The 18,745-nt window shown below is 38.4% G+C and overlaps 2 protein-coding genes across 3 annotated transcripts; one reads left to right on the forward strand and one right to left on the reverse strand.

Annotated features, from left to right (window-relative positions):
- The first annotated feature begins 1,345 nt into the window (after positions 1-1,345).
- Positions 1,346-5,562, forward strand: CNGC15 (cyclic nucleotide-gated channel 15). Its single transcript, XM_008793383.5, has 7 exons — positions 1,346-1,489; positions 1,861-2,437; positions 2,541-2,753; positions 3,105-3,394; positions 3,472-3,583; positions 4,041-4,277; positions 4,657-5,562. Exons 1-7 carry the CDS (start codon positions 1,461-1,463, stop codon positions 5,335-5,337), a joined length of 2,139 nt encoding a protein of 712 aa, XP_008791605.3. The 5' UTR covers positions 1,346-1,460; the 3' UTR covers positions 5,338-5,562.
- A 1,439-nt stretch (positions 5,563-7,001) lies between these two features.
- LOC103708426 (uncharacterized) lies at positions 7,002-18,745 on the reverse strand. 2 transcript variants are annotated; one of them, XM_008793348.5, is made up of 5 exons: positions 18,612-18,745; positions 14,228-14,252; positions 8,536-8,613; positions 7,411-7,515; positions 7,002-7,333 (listed from the first exon to the last, which is right to left on the reverse strand). In XM_008793348.5, the coding sequence occupies exons 2-5, from the start codon at positions 14,243-14,245 to the stop codon at positions 7,217-7,219; spliced, it is 318 nt and encodes a 105-aa protein (XP_008791570.1). In that variant the 5' UTR covers positions 14,246-14,252; positions 18,612-18,745; the 3' UTR covers positions 7,002-7,216. The 2 variants fall into 2 exon arrangements, with proteins under 2 accessions (XP_008791570.1, XP_008791571.1); XM_008793349.4 differs by lacking the exon at positions 18,612-18,745 and adding an exon at positions 18,066-18,123.

Genomic DNA, 18,745 nt, shown 5'->3' on the forward strand with positions numbered 1-18,745 from the left:
GAACAACAAAACACACTTTTTTTTTCCCAAGAGAATGAAATAGATCTTTCTATACTATAATTATCCAAATCCAAATAATTGAGAGTGCTCATCTAGGGCTCAAATCTAGAACCTTTAATTGTTAAACAATGAGATGTGACCATTGGAATAATTCTTAATTTATGAACAAAATTATACAATTGAATAATTGGTCTTCAAAGCAAAATACTACTAAAACAAATTCTTTCAAAAGAATTTCCAGAGACGCTGATGCCGGCATCAATTTAGATATGAAATATTCATAATATCTCATGCTAGCTGATGATGAGTTTAGTAGTAACGCAAAAATATTTTTTTTTGTATAAAAGGGGGAAGCCAAATAATTCCCCAAATTCATTAGTGGAGAAAATTACGTATAAGAAGAAGAGAGATAAGAAGCCTCCAAACAAAGACAGACAAAATAAGAATTAGTCACCAAAAAAAAAAGAAAATTCCACGTCTTGTTGTGCCCTTCTTTAATTTTTACAGGCCCGAGATTGTGCCAAAAATAAAAAGCTTGTAGGGTTTTCTACAGAACTGAGAATGTAGAATACTGCCTGCTGCAAAGGAATAACCTACAATTCCGATGGAGCCATATATGCCAAAACAAAGCCATCAGAAGCCGATCCCCCAAGATTTTCCCAGGCAAGCTGAAATTTCTATCCTCCACAGAGTCTACAAGGAATGCAAATTTGTTGGCCGGCCTCTAATATCGAGGCAAGATGTAAAAGTGATCCAAATGCTTCTGCGGAATGGGTATCTAAGAAAAAAGATGAGAGATAATCTCCTCAATTCAATTTTAAACTTCTTTGGCTTCGTTATGGTAACATTTTGAGATGGTTTCAAAACTTGGCCTCCATATGATCCGTTCATAACAACATTTATCAAAACAATTGGCTTCATGCACGAAACCCTAGCAGGATTAAACTAGGCTTCATCTACTGTCACCTGAAGAAGCAAAACTTCTCGAGGGAAAAAGGAGAGAATGAAAAGGAGAACAATTACTAAGAGCGATCCCATCTTCGATAGATTCATAGACGTGCTACGTTGCTAACTTAAGAGTCTTAGAGAAAAGGAGATGTAATAAATATATCAGTAGTCACATGTTCCAAACCATATGTTTGAGGTTCACCAAGGGAAGGATCTCCAGAGCTTTTAATGCAACTAGGTTGTTCTATTCACAAGATCTCTGGTGAAAGCAGTTGTAGGATACCTTTTTAATCTTATGGATGAGAAATGAAATGTCGTCCTTTTCTGGAGTTCGACGCCTCGTGTTTCGATGCCTTCATCCTGCAATGACACATAAACTAGGGTACCTTTTTATTCTTATGGATGAGAATCGAATTGTGGTCCCTTTCTGGAGTTTCGATGCCTTCATGCTGCAACGACATATAAGCAGGCAATAGATTGATGACACAGAAGAGGAGTCGTCACAGGACACAATGGCTTATGGTAGCTCAAGATCTGTCAGGTGAGCTTATCGTCAACTGTTTCTGATTTGGAATTGCTTCTCTTCTTAGATGCGTTAATACCTTCCAGTTAATTCAATACAAAAAGAAGTAGATTGAGTTCAGCTTTCTGTGAATATTAAAAAAAGAAGCACAAATCCTTTACTTTGTTATGAAATTCATGGTAGCGAGAGATTGTCTTCCATGAATTTTGAATGTGCGATATCTGAGAACCATTCGATCGACATGAGAATTTCTTATATAGTCCTTAGCTTTTTTCTTCCAATTCTAGGAAGGAAAAATGGATCGAGTACCTTGAAGCAGTTCGCTTTTTATTGCACTCTTAAGTCCTCACAAGAGGATATTACCTTCACCTTTTTCGGATGTTTTTCAGATTTTATGATGATGATGATGATGATGATGATGATGATGTTGAAGTTGCAAGATCAACAAAATGCAATTCAAACAATTCGGCCAAACACGCCAACAGTATTTATGGGGCGTGGAGACGTAAACCAGGATCCATGTTCTGTCCTCGGAAGTCCTGCAGATCATTCAAAGAGACACTGCTGTCTCGAGTCTTCTCGGAGGATTATGAATCTTTAATGAACGACGAGAAGAAGTTCTTAGATCCTCATGGACGCATAATTCAACGGTGGAACAAAACCTTCTTGGTGGCATGCCTGATCTCACTCTTCCTCGACCCTCTGTTTTTTTACTTGCCCGGAACTCAGAAAACAGAGTGCATAGAAATAGAGATACCACTTGAAGTAGCTCTCACAGTGCTGCGCTCCCTGGCAGATGTATTCTATGCTGTTCGAATCTTTGTTCGCTATCGAACAGCATTTGTTGCTCCATCCTCTCGGGTATTTGGGAGGGGCGAGCTTGTTATCGATTCTTGCAAGATTGCTTCAAGGTATCAATCCAAGGGCTTCTGTCTCGACCTCATTGCTGCGTTGCCTCTTCCCCAGGTACAAAACCTCCTCCACTTTCTCAATTTGTTCTGAGCCGTGCTGTGGAATAAGAATTCATTTCTTACATTTCGGAGAACTGATCTTGAATTCGTGGTGACAGTTTCTACTGTGGATCGTCATTCCCAGCCTAAAAGGTTCCACAATGGTCCACATGAAGAACGTTTTTCGCTTTAGCATCATCCTGCAATACCTTCCAAGGCTGTTCTTAATATTTCCACTCTCAAAGCAAATTGTAAAGACATCAGGGGTCATGACTGAAACTGCATGGGCAGGAGCTGCATACAACCTTGTACTCTACATGCTCGCAAGCCATGTAAGTAAAATCCACACCTCATCAAGATCTGTGTGTGTTAAGACATCAATGGAGTTTGCATGAAGTGTAGATCCTATTTCACTTCTCGTATTTGATTCCCTGAGTGCATGGTAATTCTTTTGGAAAATAATGATAAACATGAACATTTTATCAATGGTGGTAGAAGTTTTTTTTGTCTAATTCTCAGTTGCATATCACTGTATTCTTATAAAATCCTCTTGAGTTAAAAATGAGAGTGCATATATGATAACAGACAGCAAGATCCAACTACATATAAATTAAAATCTGATTGCCTCAGATTAATTTCTCTTTTTTGATCTTCTAAGCAATCTATTTGCCTCGTGAGCGTAGGTGCTAGGAGCATGTTGGTACCTTCTGTCCATCGAGCGACAAGAAGCATGCTGGATGGAGGCCTGCCGTCTTGAAAGCCCATCTTGTCAGTACCGATACTTCAATTGTCGAAGCATCGACAATTCTAGGAACAGGTGGTATCAATCGAGCAATCTAAGAGATCTATGTGACCCTAATAAAAATTTCTATCAGTTTGGGATCTATGCTGATGCAGTGAACTTTAATATCACATCCTCACCGTTCCTCCAGAAGTACTTCTACTGCTTCTGGTGGGGACTGAAGAATCTAAGGTAAGCATTATGTCTGGATCTTCCTAAAAATGTTTTAATCTGAACCATGTATGCCTGATATTCATTATATTCTGCAGCTGTTTGGGGCAAAATCTCTCGACAAGCACATATGTAGGAGAAAACAGCTTCGCCATTATCATCGCCATTCTTGGGTTGGTGCTCTTTGGATTGCTCATTGGCAATATGCAAGTAAGTTTACGCATCCAAATATTGCTCAATAATCCAAATGATAGACAGTTCCTTTTTCATGGACTAGCCAACGTCTATTCAACACAAAGGCTATAAAATTCCAATTTAAGATGTGTTAGCTCATGATTAATAGTTTCAAAGCATGCACGAACATGAAAGAAGCAAGAGAGGGGGAAGCTCCACATGCCAATACTGATTTCAAGCGAGCAATTCATCATATTAAGAAATCCATGATAGGCCTGTATAATTGAAGAAACAATTCCATGTTCCAATACCTGGGAACAAGATCTATAAGAACAAAGGGATGCAAGAGCAACGATAGTTGTCATCAAAGCGCCAAGTTGAGACCAGTGACTACTAGTAATTAAAGTTGACACAAGATAAGTGCCGCATATTTCAAGTATTAATCTTGTTTCTCCTTCTTCTTTCGGTTTTTTTTTTTTTGTTTATTCGACAGTCCTACCTCCAAGCAACAACAGTCCGATTGGAGGAGTGGAGGATTAAGAGGACGGACACGGAGCAATGGATGCGTCACCGGCAGCTGCCCCCAGAGTTGAAGCAGTCCATTCGGAGATACCAAGAGCATACATGGGTGGCAACCCAAGGGGTGGACGAAGAAGAACTGCTTCTGGGCCTTCCCCTGGATCTGCGCAAGGACATCAAGCGCCATCTGTGCCTCGACTTAGTTCGAAGGGTAAGGATGGATCCATCTCCCTGGCTGCCCGTTTGTTTCAATTTTCCAGTCAACACGTCAACATGCACCGTAATCACCAGGTCAACCATTGACTTTCGAGAACACGAGTCCACCTTTAAAACCATTATCTATTTGATAGTTGCTGCATGCATGCTAACCAAACTTTGTCGGGATGACACGCCTATTCGTCATTTAGAAAAGAGAAGGAAGGAGAACAAATGAACTTCGCCGGAAGTCCTCTGAGATTTCTGTGTGTCTTTTTTTATAGTTAAATTCTCTTGTCTTTATATAAAAGTAAAAGTGATTTTTTTTTATTAAAAAAAAAAATCCCCGGACTTTGCATGCTGGGTGTTAATTTCAGCATATAAATTGGGTGCAGGTGCCGCTGTTCGATCAGATGGACGAGCGAATGCTGGACGCCATCTGCGAGCGGCTGAAGCCGGCCCTCTACACGCACGGCACATACGTTGTTCATGAGCTCGACCCCGTCAACGAGATGCTGTTCATCATCCGGGGACACCTCGACTCCTACACCACCAACGGCGGCCGCACCGGCTTCTTCAACTGCTGCCGGATCGGGCCCGGCGATTTCTGCGGCGAGGAGCTACTGACGTGGGCGCTCGACCCCCGTCCGGCGGCCTTCCTTCCCTCGTCCACGCGCACCGTCCAGGCCGTGTCGGAGGTGGAAGCGTTCGCGCTCGTCGCCGATGACCTCAAGTTCGTTGCCTCGCAGTTCCGGAGGCTCCATAGCAAGCAACTTCGGCACAAGTTCAGGTTCTACTCCCACCAGTGGCGCACCTGGGCTGCGTGCTTCATACAAGCAGCATGGAGGCGGCATAAGCGCCGGAGGCCCTCGACCGAGCTTCCACTCGATGAGGCACCGGTCGAGTTGACGGAGTCGCGGAGAGCGCCAGTTCCGGGGCCGGAGGGGGCCCTGTTCGTGAAGCGTTTGGTGACCAGCACGAGGAGGGAAGGCGGCGAGGTCTCATTGGTGCCGGATTGTGGGTTGAGGAAGCCATCTGAACCAGACTTTTCTATGGAGGAAGAGAGCTCAAGCTAAGTTGCTAACCGACACTAGCTGTACGTATGGGAGAGGCAGGATAAATCATTCAGGATACTGTGGGAGTGGAATATCTACCCCCTTTCTTTTCCCCTGGTTGAACAACAAACTTATCATCTGCTTTTAACTTTGTCAAGGAATAGGAATCTAGGTTAGGAATTGGGACTTTATCCTAATTCTCATACTTAGAAACTGGAGGTTTCATATTTGACTCGCTTCCCAAAATATTTGGACTCCAATAGTTACAGTGTGGATGATAGAATGCCCATCTAATAACCTTCATCCCCTTGTTTACATGCCTATCCCCTTCTCATCATGTTGGCTGCAGCTTCCTAATTACTTTTCATCTTTTTGTAACCAAGCGTGAAAATATAGTACGGATGTATTGCAGATTATTTGAACAACGAGGAAGAGGCCCTTAGGCTGAGAACATAATCTAAAACTTCGACTCCTTCACACAAATTTCAGCTAAGAAACAACGCTACGTCTTGATCCACCACAGGAAACTGCATCAAAAAATTCTCAGGTATCCATCCGCAAAATCTAGGCATTGAATTAGAGCTTGTCAACTGATGTCATAAGCAAATTACAAAGTATACAAGCTTCTCCAGCTTCATCTCTCCTCATCTGCCCCGTTGATCTCTCTCGAACCCTAAAGAACCAAGTGCAACAATGAGACATTCTCAGAATGATGAATTCATCAGAGATAAAAGCAGACACCTGCTGTTACAGCGTTACTCCCTAACTTCCACATAAACCTAGCGAACATCCTTGCTAGTTTTACTTCCAAATACATAGGTGTTATTTTCCCTATTTAGGGTAGGATCATTGAGCTACATATTTTGAAAAAACATCCTTCAACCTTTCCGCATCGAAGCTAGTTGATAACCCGATCGAAGAACATGATACTAGCCACTTGATAACCCTATCAAAGAACATGATAGTCCTACCATGTTGTGGACAACTCAAGTTGAAATGCATTGGGGGGGGGGGGGGGGGGGGGGGGGGGGGGGGTGGGGGGTGGGGGTGGTGGCGGGGGGTCGGTCATATCCAATTTCCATTGCCCTCCATTACTCCCACAAAACCTTAGCTCTCTGACCACCTCACGACCATATCAAGCCACCAACGAAAAAAACCAAAGCAACTCTTCGCAACCGTCCGTGCTGCAGACTGGTTCAAACTTCAATCCAACCTTTGCCCGCAAGAGTTCACCTTCAATTCAGCTTTGGCTAGTAAAAATTTCTTATTAAGCTTTTTAAACAATAGTTATTTGTTCCATAAATGCATTTCTCAAGACCACGATTCCTACAGAGCCACAAAAATCAAATCATCAGAAGATGAAAATTCACACATTTTTCTGATGGATGTTCCATATTTTATAGAAAATAGTAGATTCACTCCTTACTTTGTTATTCCACACTACAAAGCTATATATCTAGCCTCACCACATGCTATGAAATCAACAAAAAAATTAATGCTTGGCATTAGATTTTAAGCAAAGAACCCATTCAAGCTGAATTTCAAGGCATCATCCATAACCGGGTCACAAGTGACCTTAAATCTCTTTGATATTACAAAACCATTAAAAAAAAAACATATCATGTGCTACTTGATCCGATGTGCATGCTACTCCATATGATGAAAATAATCAAAACTACACCATGTAAAAAATTTATAAGAAGCTTCAATATCAAGTTACCGGTTAAAAACCCAAAATCTAAATCCAGTCGAAAAATGATATACAAATCAAAAGAGTGATAAAAACCATTACACAGGATAGATGGACAGCACACCCGCAAGTCAATATTAGTAACAGACACAGATTAGCTGCACTACAAGTATGACATGCCTGTATTCTGCCCAAGAGTAAACTTGATCCTCACTTGGGATTCCTGAGAACAATAATAACAGAATCCCCTCGAAGAAACATCTTGCTGATGAATCTATCCTTGTTAACAGGGAGAGCCTTCTTCTTGCCTTTACCAGTCTTGGGTATCTGCAGAAAAAACAATAACTAATCATTGTAGATACAGTAATGATGTAAAAATAACTATAATTAAGTGTTGAGACTACCTCGGTCCACATTTCCCTGACGTTTTCGAGAACCATGTTACAATGGCGATCAAATGCTCTCACACGGCCAAGTAGCTTCTTGTTGTTCCGGCAATTAATGAGTACCTAATGTGGCAATAGTTTAAGTCCAAATCTTATTGAATTGTTTTATTGGAATTTTGAGCACAGAAGGTAAAGAAATAAATGTAATCCAAGTTTTTGCCCGATGACACGAAGACCCCAATTAAAACCAGATTCCCCACAAAGATAAACAGAAGGAATTCCTCCTCTGTAGAATTTATGTCAATGACTCAAAATTGCAAAAAAAGCAGAGATTACTAATAATCAATGCCATTTTCTTAGGGTTGGAAATTTGCAGGTCAGGTTCAGTTCAAGTCACATCGAGATCATACATCAAAGGCCCTATGGACCTGACTGCATCAGACCTGTTGACCTGTTTAATTGGCTCAGGCCCATCTAGCTTTGGGCTTTTTATTGCATGGATAGACTGTTTTTTGTCCACATTTTTTTAAAATTGTTTGAGCTACTACCCAACTCAAAATCTGTTTCACTGTAGCGAAAAAAAAATAAAACCTGTTTGGAAATTAAAAACTGAATACACTAACTAGTGAATAATAATATAGCAAAGAAAGCAACATGCTAATATAAATCACATACCTCTAAGTAAATATTACATGCCAACCCAACTTTTAAAACAAGTTTTCTCCAAAGTGAGTGAGATGTCCAAACTCCAAATCACAATCTCCCTAATGGCTCAACGGGTTAAAGGATCTTGAACCGAACCCCACCCAACTTGGTGGGGGGCTGGAGTTGGCTGACCCATACCTGGCCCGGTACCAGTATTCACAATCTTTTACTTCTCTATTATATTGTTCAATATGTTCCCAAATAATATTACTAATTTTGTCAGCTCGAAAGGTTACCATCAGTGTTTTTTTTATTCTTCTTCGGGTAAGGTTAGGCAGGTCAGATCAGGTAAATGGGTCTAGGTCAGGATTGCCACCCTTACATTCACTCAATGAGCTCATTCTAAAGAACACAATACAGGAAAATTATGCAACCATTAAGCTAACCCTCTTTGAGAATAATGTTGACATACATTAATGAACAGCATAAGTCTCTTACCTGGGTATTGTTTTTGACACTCATCATCAGAACAGAGAGAGGGCCTGTGTTGAATTCCTCCTCTTCTTTCTTTCCAGCCTATAAGAAGTGGAACAAGCAAGCATTCGTCAGTTTGGTCGAGAAAATTGTAATACAGCTTATAGAAGCATCATCAAGATTTAGCTGATACAAAAAAAAAAGTGGGTTTGCATCAGCAATAGTTATCATAGTTAACACTTCATATGTTGTCCTTTAAAGCACTGTCTTCAATGAGCTTCAGAATGGTATTCCACGTAGCAACGTTTTTTATGAGGGAGATGAAAGATGATGCAAACCGGTAGCAAGTCACAAATTTTTAAGCTAAGGGAAAGTCCAAAGAATTAAACCTGATCAAATTGAATGATCAATTTCAAGAGATAACATGAAGGTAAAGAGAGCAATATAATAAGTGAATGAAATACTTTCATTCCATTGAATACATTTCTTGTAACCCCATCATGTTTTTTGCTATTGCTCATTGTTCTTGCCTCTTCAAGACATTTTATTCCATGTACAAGCTTGTATCAATGATTTGACATCTAATCTCTTTCTGTCACCTCTCTTAGTTTTTTTAGTATCTGGTGGACTCTTCACATCACAATGTAAATTGAAATCCATCCCCAATTTGAATTGTTCCTAAACAATGAGCTTGTGATATAAGTTCACCAGCATTCACAGCCAGCCAACAAGACTAGTTCAGGTTCAACTTTATGTCATCCTAGGGCAAACAAACATTATTCATGTTGTGCAGTCTCCAGGTTAAAGGCTCTGGATACCAACTCAATACAAACTGACTCAAAATTGACCTGATCAGAGACAATACTGTCCTTGGCACAAGATCAACTTGAAATCAACTAAAATTAATATTTGTTAACTATTTTTTCATATGTACTAATTGGGATTCCATCATATTTCTGATATATCCCTCAAAGATCCTTTATTTGCATATTCACACTTCAAAAAGTTGAAAGCACAAGCCCATCCAAAGGCCTTTTATTTGCATATTTAACCTTCTTACTTTATTGAGTCAATTTTCATCATGCTACGCTACATTTGGCTGGGATATAAGGCAACACAATGTAGCGTTGACTACATTTCTTTATCTTTTAAAAAAACTTGAGGGGCACATTCAGAAATTTTATGCTAATAGTATCGATGTATTTTCATTTGTTGACAGATAAACAACTAAGAGTGTATATCCGCCTCTCCAAAAGCCTTAAATTTGAATGCATAACTTTCCTATCTTATCGAGTTAAATCTTCATCACACTGAGCTAAGTTTGCCTGGACTAAAAGATAACTTAATTTAGCATTAATTATTTTATTTTTTTTAAAAAAATGAGGGGCATAGTTGTAATTTTGTCTAACTTTTATTCTTTGACAGCCAAACAAGCACCCTAAGGACCTTTCGAAGAGAATCATACAAAAGCTAGTGATGGGGTTAAAGGCTGAAATAATAAGGTAACAGGCCCTTTTGTTTGGAGAACGCTATTTAATCTAGCTTATACATGGATTTTGTGGATTACTCGACCAAAATTATAGGGAAACCAGTGAAACCTTAAAAACCTCCTGTCCTGAAATTAATTTGGTCAGTTGGTCTGTATGAAACTAAAACCAACTTCAGCCATACAAGAACCATGGAACAATGGAAGGATGGAAGTTGGTGGGAGGGCTTCATCTCATGTTGCACAGTAAAGGTTCTATGTTACATACCTAAACGAGATCATGAATAGCAACTTGATAGTTCACAAAAATGGACCTGCATAAATCGAACCCCTAGCATACATTGTTAGTTACATAACAACCTGCTTCAGGTCAGTGGGGCATTCAAGTCAACTAACTCAAATCTCATAAGGGCACGTCCAAATAATGGGAGAGATCATGAACCACAATCATTCAAAACCAATTCATAGGTACACTCCAACACATAGTACCATTGCCCATAAAACATGCAAGGGGCATATGCCTCTTTCATGAGGACATGCATGATAAACATGTTACCCACCTCAAGAAACTAAAGATGAAAAAAAAAAAAGCTGGCAAGTGAAATGTCCACCTTGGAAAATGCTTGACATCCCACTTTAAGAAGCCTTTGCTCTATAAGAATTTTTTTATCTCAGTCACAAACAGAAATCCAACTAACTTGACAACCATAGGTTATTTAAGGGCTTATACAAATGGAAGCAATCAAGATAGCATCTTTAGCTAGACAGCCTTATTAGTTGCATCCTACTTAACTACTTATCTGACACAGGTATATTAAAAGCAAAGAAGGCATCAAGCGGTGACAAGTGCCCATAAGCCTTTTATGGAAAGGATGAGTGCTTCTTTAACTTTCCCTTTTTATCAAAAAGTTATACACTTATTAGTGAAAGAACATGAATTCAAGGGCAACAACTTAGACTCACAGGCCTTAGGCCAAGGAAGACCATAACTATCAAGTTCAACAAGGTCGAATAATGAAACATAACCTATCAAGTACCTCCAAAGTTTGCATACATCCAATAGTCCAGGGTAGGTTCAAGGGACACTTCCAATACCTTGACTCTGGCATTCAATGTCATTACCTTGACTCTAACATTTAATTGTCCAACTGATCCAAACACTACTTAGTCACAACTCCAGTTTTTAAAAGCATTACCATAGGGGGTAGTCCAGCCAAATAACCATGTTATAAAGTTTCGGCTACAATTGCAAAAACAAAATAAAAGCTTGATTTTTGGTCTGAACCAACTCAACTTATGTAAATTCAAAGTTTCAGGCCTTCTGGCAGAAACTGACATATGACAAAAGCAGTGTATATAGGTCATCTGTGTTTGTATTTGTCATTTTCTCATCTCTTTGAATTATTTTCTCTAGATCAAATTCATATTCTATAGAAAAGACCTTCCGCATAGCATCCAGAAATTCTGCTTTCGAATCTTGGGTGGTGCATCCCAAATACTAGAAACTAGGTAATTATAGTGCAGGTGGGTCAGCATCGAGAGAGAGAAAGAGGGAGGGGGAGGGGGGGGGGGGGGATTTGGAGCAATGTGATCTTACAATGTCATTCAGGGAAGTAATTTTTGACAGATGCAACTATTCTACTGTTCATATCACAACTACATCGAATTTTGTCTGTTAGATTCTCAAATAATACAGAGATTAATGTGAAATTTTACCTATTGTTTAAAACATAAAAACATAACTTTTCAATTGTTTCGGCACAAAGTTAGCCAAGGTTCCAAACAACACAATATCACTAAAATGACATCTGATTTATTTTCTAGAATTATATAGTTTTTCTTTACACTTTTCCTAATTTTTCTTCCTTTAAATATTTTTATTTCAACTGAAACTATCCAAGCTAAAGAAGAAATCAATGTTTTTAAAGCCGGACCAAACAGCAAACCAGCAAGTTGTCTAGTTTCCAAGTCGACCAGTGACATCGAAGAGCAGTACAGGGCTCCAACGTTGTGTGAGGCCGGAGATCAAGCAGTTGGCAGCTATCGCTGAGCGAGGCCTTGCAATAGGGGGCTTTGGACGTGGAAAGAAGGCAACAGGGGTCGGTGAAGAAGGAACTAGAGAATAAATCCTCCGAGGAGGATGTGTTAGGGCTACCCTTGACCCTGGTATAGAGCAAGTGGAGCTTGAAGGAGTTCCTGAACAGGATGGTGAAGTAGGCGGAGATGGAACAAGCGAGGCTAAGGATGGAACTAGATATAATGAGGAAGCACTGGGAGAGGGAACTAGCGATGGCGAAGGGGGATGAACATGGGTTGATGAAGATGAAGCAAGGGAGGATGTTGGTGGTTTAGTCGGAGGAGTTGGGGATGGAGGCAGAGATGGCAATGGCGATGTCGAGGTAGGCGGTTGGGTTGGCATTGGTCACTGGTCCCACTGATGAAGTAGAAGAGAGAGGGGGAGGGGCCGTCGACCACTAGCACCAAGACACTATGGCAGTGCGCAACAATAGAAAAATAGGGTAGAGAGAGGGGGGCAGGGCAAGCCAGAGCTAGAAAGGAGGTTGGAAGGAAGGAAAGGGAGAGAGGGGGGTAAAAGAGAGGGGAGAGGGAAAACATATTACTGGCCGGCCCCATCTCCACTCGCATCCACCACCTCCGTTGTCATCGGCCATCAAAGAGAAAACAATTGAAGAGGGAGCGTCGCCAGAGACCAGGGAAGAAGAAAAAGATAGAGGGAGAGTCAAAGCCACTTAGTTTCAGCCAATCTAAAAGAATTTTGAGTTAAAAAGACGTCAAACCTGACCGGTTCATTTAGTTCTCTCGGGTTTCACTGATTTTGACCACTTTAAAATATCCTTTGAATCGGACTGGACAAACAATCAGCTCCCAATTAAACCAGTCAAATCAGCCGGTCTGGTCTGGTTTTATAAACATTGGCAAAAATGACAAAACTCTTTTGGGCCAGCCAAAGCCAAAACCAAAACCGAACTTTTAAATCTTGAAATTGAGCTACTACCTTAACATTTGGTAAATGCAATAACTAGGGATTGATTACGTTCAATGGCACAAGCCAAAGCAATGAAGCATAAAGAAGAATGCCTCACAAATTCTCCCCACAAAAGGATCTAGGGTTGCAACTAACCTAACCATATATTTTTGGGTGGAATAGACATTACAATTTAAACTCATGAGAATAGCTAACAAGCAAAATTTGATATCCTTTTTTGTACGTAAAAGGATGCAACCAACCTAACTCAATCTAACATATCCAGAATTTTGCCTATTTTAGAGCACTAATTCATAGTTCAAACTTTGAGATCCTACTTGTAAGCAACTTCATAGACTCGTATTCCTATGATTCTCAAATCAAGGCTATCATTATCCCCATCTCAACTTGAAGGATGAAGTAATGCCACTTCTATTTCTCTTCTTCATCCTCTTCAAGCCTATTTTGATCTTATGACTCTCGATCACAAAAGCATTGCTGCCTCCAACCCTAGGCCACCTTCAGCCCAATGGATAGCTGCACCATGTTGAAGTTAAAAGATATTTGATCAAGATGGACTTTAATAAACTGTTTAGGTTTCTGATTAGGTCAAAAAAAATAAACAATGGGTAGTCCATTCTTTATCTCAGGCTTCTTCTCTTGGTCCCTTCAAGGTATTCATCTCTATTTTTCAAATTGAACAGCCACCACTCTCAATATTCATGGAAAAAATTTTGTATAGTTTTTAAAGTTACTTAAACAGGTATATGCTTTTCTTATTAGTTAACTTCAAAAAAATTTGTATACTTTCTAAAGTCAATAAAAAAGTTAATATGATTTTTTTCTTTGTTAACTTGATTAAAAAAGAAAAAGATTCGCCGAACAAAATTTTGCTAATAGTGCCACTTTGTAAATCAAGCTCCAAGGTCTCTAAGAAACCAGGATGCGGGCAGAAGACCACATGCATAATCTACTCATAATGGCAATGCACAATTCATGATTACCACTTTTCGTAATAAAGGATTCATATTCTTGCACAAAACTTCTATATTATCAGGTTAACAGTGACATGTTCAAAAATTGAATAAGCTTGCACCTAAAAAGGAATATTCAGTTTGCATAGACCTCAAATCACATTGTCATGATATCAAGTTTCAACTTTCAAAAACATGCCTAACAAGTAATTTTAAGGTAGTCACATTACAAAAAACATGCAGCTTAGATGTCGATTTTACAAAACTTACATTAGTGTCGTCCTCCATTGGCTTACTGCAAAAGAAAGCAAAAACCTATGTTACCACATTCGTAAACAGAGGATTAAAATATCATGCATGACTATAATAACATTAGTAGCTGATCATGAAAATAAAATTTAAGCAAGGCAATCTAAAATGGAAACAATCATGCAAAGGAAGCTTCCCAAAAAAACTGAAACAAATGAATATGTAAGGAGAGATTCTAAAGTCTAAATGAACAAGCAATATGCAAAATGTAAAGTAGCATCATAATTAGAAGAATTCAAAAAAATTTCCAGGAACTTATTGCCAAAGCAACTTAGATTTTTAAGTGCTTTTTCAATTATTCATGTTCTTACAGAAGGGGGCATGAGTATAGAATCTTATAAGGTCAGTTATATATTATTCTCTATCAAAGAATTCCCAAATAAGGGAAAGTGGAAATATTTATTATTCTGTGATAAAGATCTTGTAAACAGTTACAGCTTTATAAACAAGTACCTAAAACTAAGGAAAGATATAGCATGTTATAGAATTACAGTTTGGAACCTTAGATTTTTAAAATATTTTTGGAATGCTTGAAAAATAGAAAAACACATAGGGTTTCCAACAAAAATAGTTGATTAATTTCTAGGTCAAAACAACAACTTGCCACCAAGGCAGTATACACAAGGTGTCTATATATGGTGCTTCACGGAACTACAAGTTTAGTCATTTGATACCATGAGATGGCAAGTATTTTTAACCAAAATTCACCCAAGGAACAAGGAGGAAACAAGGCAAACTTTAATCTAAAAGTCTTAAAGAAAGAAGACACAACAAACTACCATTAGAAAAATGAACCATAGCAAGGACATAAGCACAAATGCACAAATTCACAGATGCATGAGGCCATACAAGCAAAACTGTGCATGCAACACCATTTTTCAACTGAAATACTCCATCATGTGCTCTTTACCAAAAGTTATGACAGTGCAACTCATGGATCCTGGATTAATACCAAAACTAATACAAATCATCTACCAAACATATATCTCCAAAGAGAGGGAGTAAGTAAGGACTAATTTTCTCCAGAAAGTACAGAATTATTGAACTCAGGGATGGAAACTTCAGTGGTCTAGTTTTAACAAAAATTGAAAAAGCCCAAAAGTTTCTTAAGGTACTAAGACAGGGTTATGAATATCAAGCTCCATCTTTTTGAAGCTTGAATATTAGTGGATTTTAAAATCAAACTTTTAATTCTAGAAGAAATCCTAAACTTTTAAAAAAATAAAAAAAAAATGCTTAAAAAAACTCATGCATGGATCAAGGCTATTGACTCAAATTAAAACCAATTCCCATTAAATTGCTTGATACTTCTTTTTTAATCTTAGCCAGCCCAATTTGTGCTAATGGTTTTTTTGGATCAACAGCTGCTTTATGTCAAGAATTCTTTGGGAGTTGCAGTGATTTGCAGTATTCCTCAAATTAGAAGTTGCAATGCACCAATTCATCTCATCAAATGTATTTAAAATTCACCATGAGTTGCATTGCCATATAAATTGCTCTAAAAAACACATGAAATATCATTCCAAAAGCACTACTGCAAGGAAGTTTATTGTATTAAATAATTTCACAACTAGAAGAAACAACTTTGGTGATTTAAAATTTAAAGATAGCTACTCAACCTAATCATAACACCACTTTTGTAACATCTTGTTATTAACAATCTTCTTATTTAACCAATTCACCTCGCCAAGATAGAAAATTATTGAAACTAATGTTAAGCCTTCAGCGACAGTAAACCCATGAACATTAGGTAAACAAGAATAACAAAAGAACTGCAATCTCATTTTCTAGCACACAATGATGTCTTAAAACAATTCTTCTTATTAGCTTTTATTTTCATGAAATTAAACATTTTGAGTGGGGTTAAGCTTCCAAGAGCATTTGCCTTCAAATGCTTCCCAGTCAAAAACAAATAAATGACCTCCGAAATGGAAATCAGCATTCTTGATCATAACCAATGAGATTAAAATTGGCTAGAAGTAAAAAGTCGTGCATTTTTTATGTCTGTTACACATGCATCAAATGAAAACAAAATTGATAATTTCAACAGTATGACATCATGTTTCAGATTGATATATAGTTTAGAAAACATCCAAAGCAGCAGAAATTTGATCTGTTTATGTTTTAATATGTTCAGATCACGATCAATTGTTTGCTTGGAATTGCAAATTATAAAGTATATGCTATGTTTTTGTTCACTAGCTATATTTATACCATTCATCTTTTCTTGGTTTGAAGCATAGGCAAGAAGCTCAAGAATATGTTTTTTTTTTAGTTTCCAATATTTCATATATCTTGGATCATGACCAAAGGTCCTAATTTTCATTCTGAAAAATCATTTATTATTTTTGATTAGGAAGCATTTGGAACTAGATGCTCTCAAAAGCATCCCCGCTTAACTCAAACATTTTTACCAGATTTACTGTGTTTTGCACGCTTGTAAAATATAAGCAAGAGATTATAAGCCCTGGCACCTCGAATAAGCTAACTCAACATTTGAAGAATGGTGATGGATCATCACCATTCTTGAATTTCCATCCAAGTGATCAATGATGATAGTTGCCTAAATTCCTAAAACCTACAATGCCCTCACCAAAAAACAATTCAACAAAAAGAAGCAAAAATGATGCAACAGCTTCTTGATGACAATGAGAATAACACTATGTCATCCTAGAAAAGATTTATGACTCTACTTAAATAATTTAATTTTCATATTATAAGCCCCCATGCTCATTGTAGCAAATTCTTTTGTTCAAATATATAACCAAGAATAATCACTTCAAGATAGTTATTTTTAACACGATAACTAAATCTAAATTCAAAAAATTATGTTAGCAGACTCAAGAATCGCACCCTGCAAAATTTGAACTTAACTAAATCTAAATTCAAACAACTTCGTTAGCATCAAGAAATCGCACCCTGTCAAATTTGAACTTATCATCCGCAAATTCAACTACTGACTTTAACTCCTTCAAGCTCATAATGATCTATATGATAGTTCTAAATATTTCAAACACATGAAATGTGCATAAGCATAATGGTCACTAAATCAACCATTGTATGATCCTGCTGTGATGTCTAGCATAGTCTAAACTTGCTTTTTGTTACACTCCTAATCTCTAAATCAACCTTGGTATGATCTTGGTGTGATGCCTATCATAGTCGCACCGTGCTTTCAAGTATACTCCTAAAACTATACCAACTCTTTACCATATTCCAACCCTAATTTTGTTTATCCAAGCTAGGACCGATTTTAACTCCATCACCATCTTTATCCTTACAATTGTTTCAGCTCTCCATTGATGGAAGGTTATTAGTACAACATAGGGTGTGTTACCAATTACCATCCACGTCAACACATGTCACCATGTATCGACCTGTATTGCTGTGTAGCAATTTGTCACACCGTACAAGCCAATAAATTTTGATATATGCTTGGAACTTCTTTTTCAATTCTAAACAATGCATGACAATCTCTGTCGCCTTATTTCTACTCAGTATGGATGGAGCTCTTGCTAGTCTCTTTCTCTCTGTTTCTCTCTGTTTTTTTTTTTTTGTTTTTTTTTGGGGGGGGGGGGGGGGGGGGGGGGGTGGGGTGGGGGTATTGTCTTTAAAGGATTTGAAAGATCAGAGACAAAAAACAAGAAAGAAATATTCGTCAACATCAGTTAGCAGATAGAAAGCAAGAAAGGCCTTCTGAGATTCTCACAGTATACTAATATATGAATTCCCTGTGATATGAACTTCTCAGTAGTCAATACAAGACTTCAAATGGCAAAAGACTAAAGAAAACACTCACATAGGTATTCTTGATAGATCCCAACTACTTCAGCGACCCAAAACCCTAGCATCTTTCAGGCCAGACAAAATTATTCAAATCAAAATCACAACCCATCATAATCTGATCTCTTTCATAAAAATCGCGAAGAACTCCTCCTTTTAAAAAGAACATAAATGAAATTTTCTCGCTAAAAAATTCCTTTTGATCCCTCCCCTTTCTAACAAATGCCACTATGTATCGGAATTTCAAGAAAACCATGGCCCGAACTAAACGATCTTGAAGTGCAAACATAAGATTTAAAACTTGTAAGCATTCGCCCCACCGATCTCTACTCAATCAAACTCCTACAAAAATAAATCCTCCGTGCTAATCCATGCATCAAAATATTCAAAAAGAGGGGGAAAGATCGAAAGAACAGTATTATCGTAGAGCTCTGCTCTTCTAGGATTTAAGAAGACGAGACATAAGATCCATCGACCCAAACTTGAAGGAACAAGCTTAAACCCTAAAACCCAAGTGGGAGATACGAAAACCCTAAGGACTTGGAAAGGAGGAGAAACGCACCTGGAGCTGTTGTTTCTTTCTTTTCGCAAACCCTACACGCGGAGAGTCGGAAGCGGAGTTTAAACGCAAGCGACCGACATTGCTAACGAAGGATGACGCCGTTACGCCGCGTTGCCTATGAGTTCGGATTGTAC

This window comes from Phoenix dactylifera, chromosome 3 (genome assembly GCF_051530095.1).
Source record: "Phoenix dactylifera cultivar Ajwa chromosome 3, Ajwa_hap1_PhDact_Kaust_v1.1, whole genome shotgun sequence".
NCBI lineage: Eukaryota > Viridiplantae > Streptophyta > Magnoliopsida > Arecales > Arecaceae > Phoenix > Phoenix dactylifera.

Excerpts from the sequence above, each read along its gene's own strand:
- CNGC15 (XM_008793383.5), top strand. The coding sequence starts at position 1,461 with ATGGCTTATGGTAGCTCAAGATCTGTCAG. Across the intron at positions 1,490-1,860 it reads GGTAGCTCAAGATCTGTCAG|ATTTTATGATGATGATGATG; the intron begins GTGAGCTTATCG and ends GATGTTTTTCAG. Across the intron at positions 3,584-4,040 it reads TGCTCATTGGCAATATGCAA|TCCTACCTCCAAGCAACAAC; the intron begins GTAAGTTTACGC and ends TTTATTCGACAG.
- LOC103708426 (XM_008793348.5), bottom strand. Across the intron at positions 7,516-8,535 it reads GTGTCAAAAACAATACCCAG|GTACTCATTAATTGCCGGAA; the intron begins GTAAGAGACTTA and ends TTGCCACATTAG. Across the intron at positions 7,334-7,410 it reads TCAGGGAAATGTGGACCGAG|ATACCCAAGACTGGTAAAGG; the intron begins GTAGTCTCAACA and ends TTTTTTCTGCAG.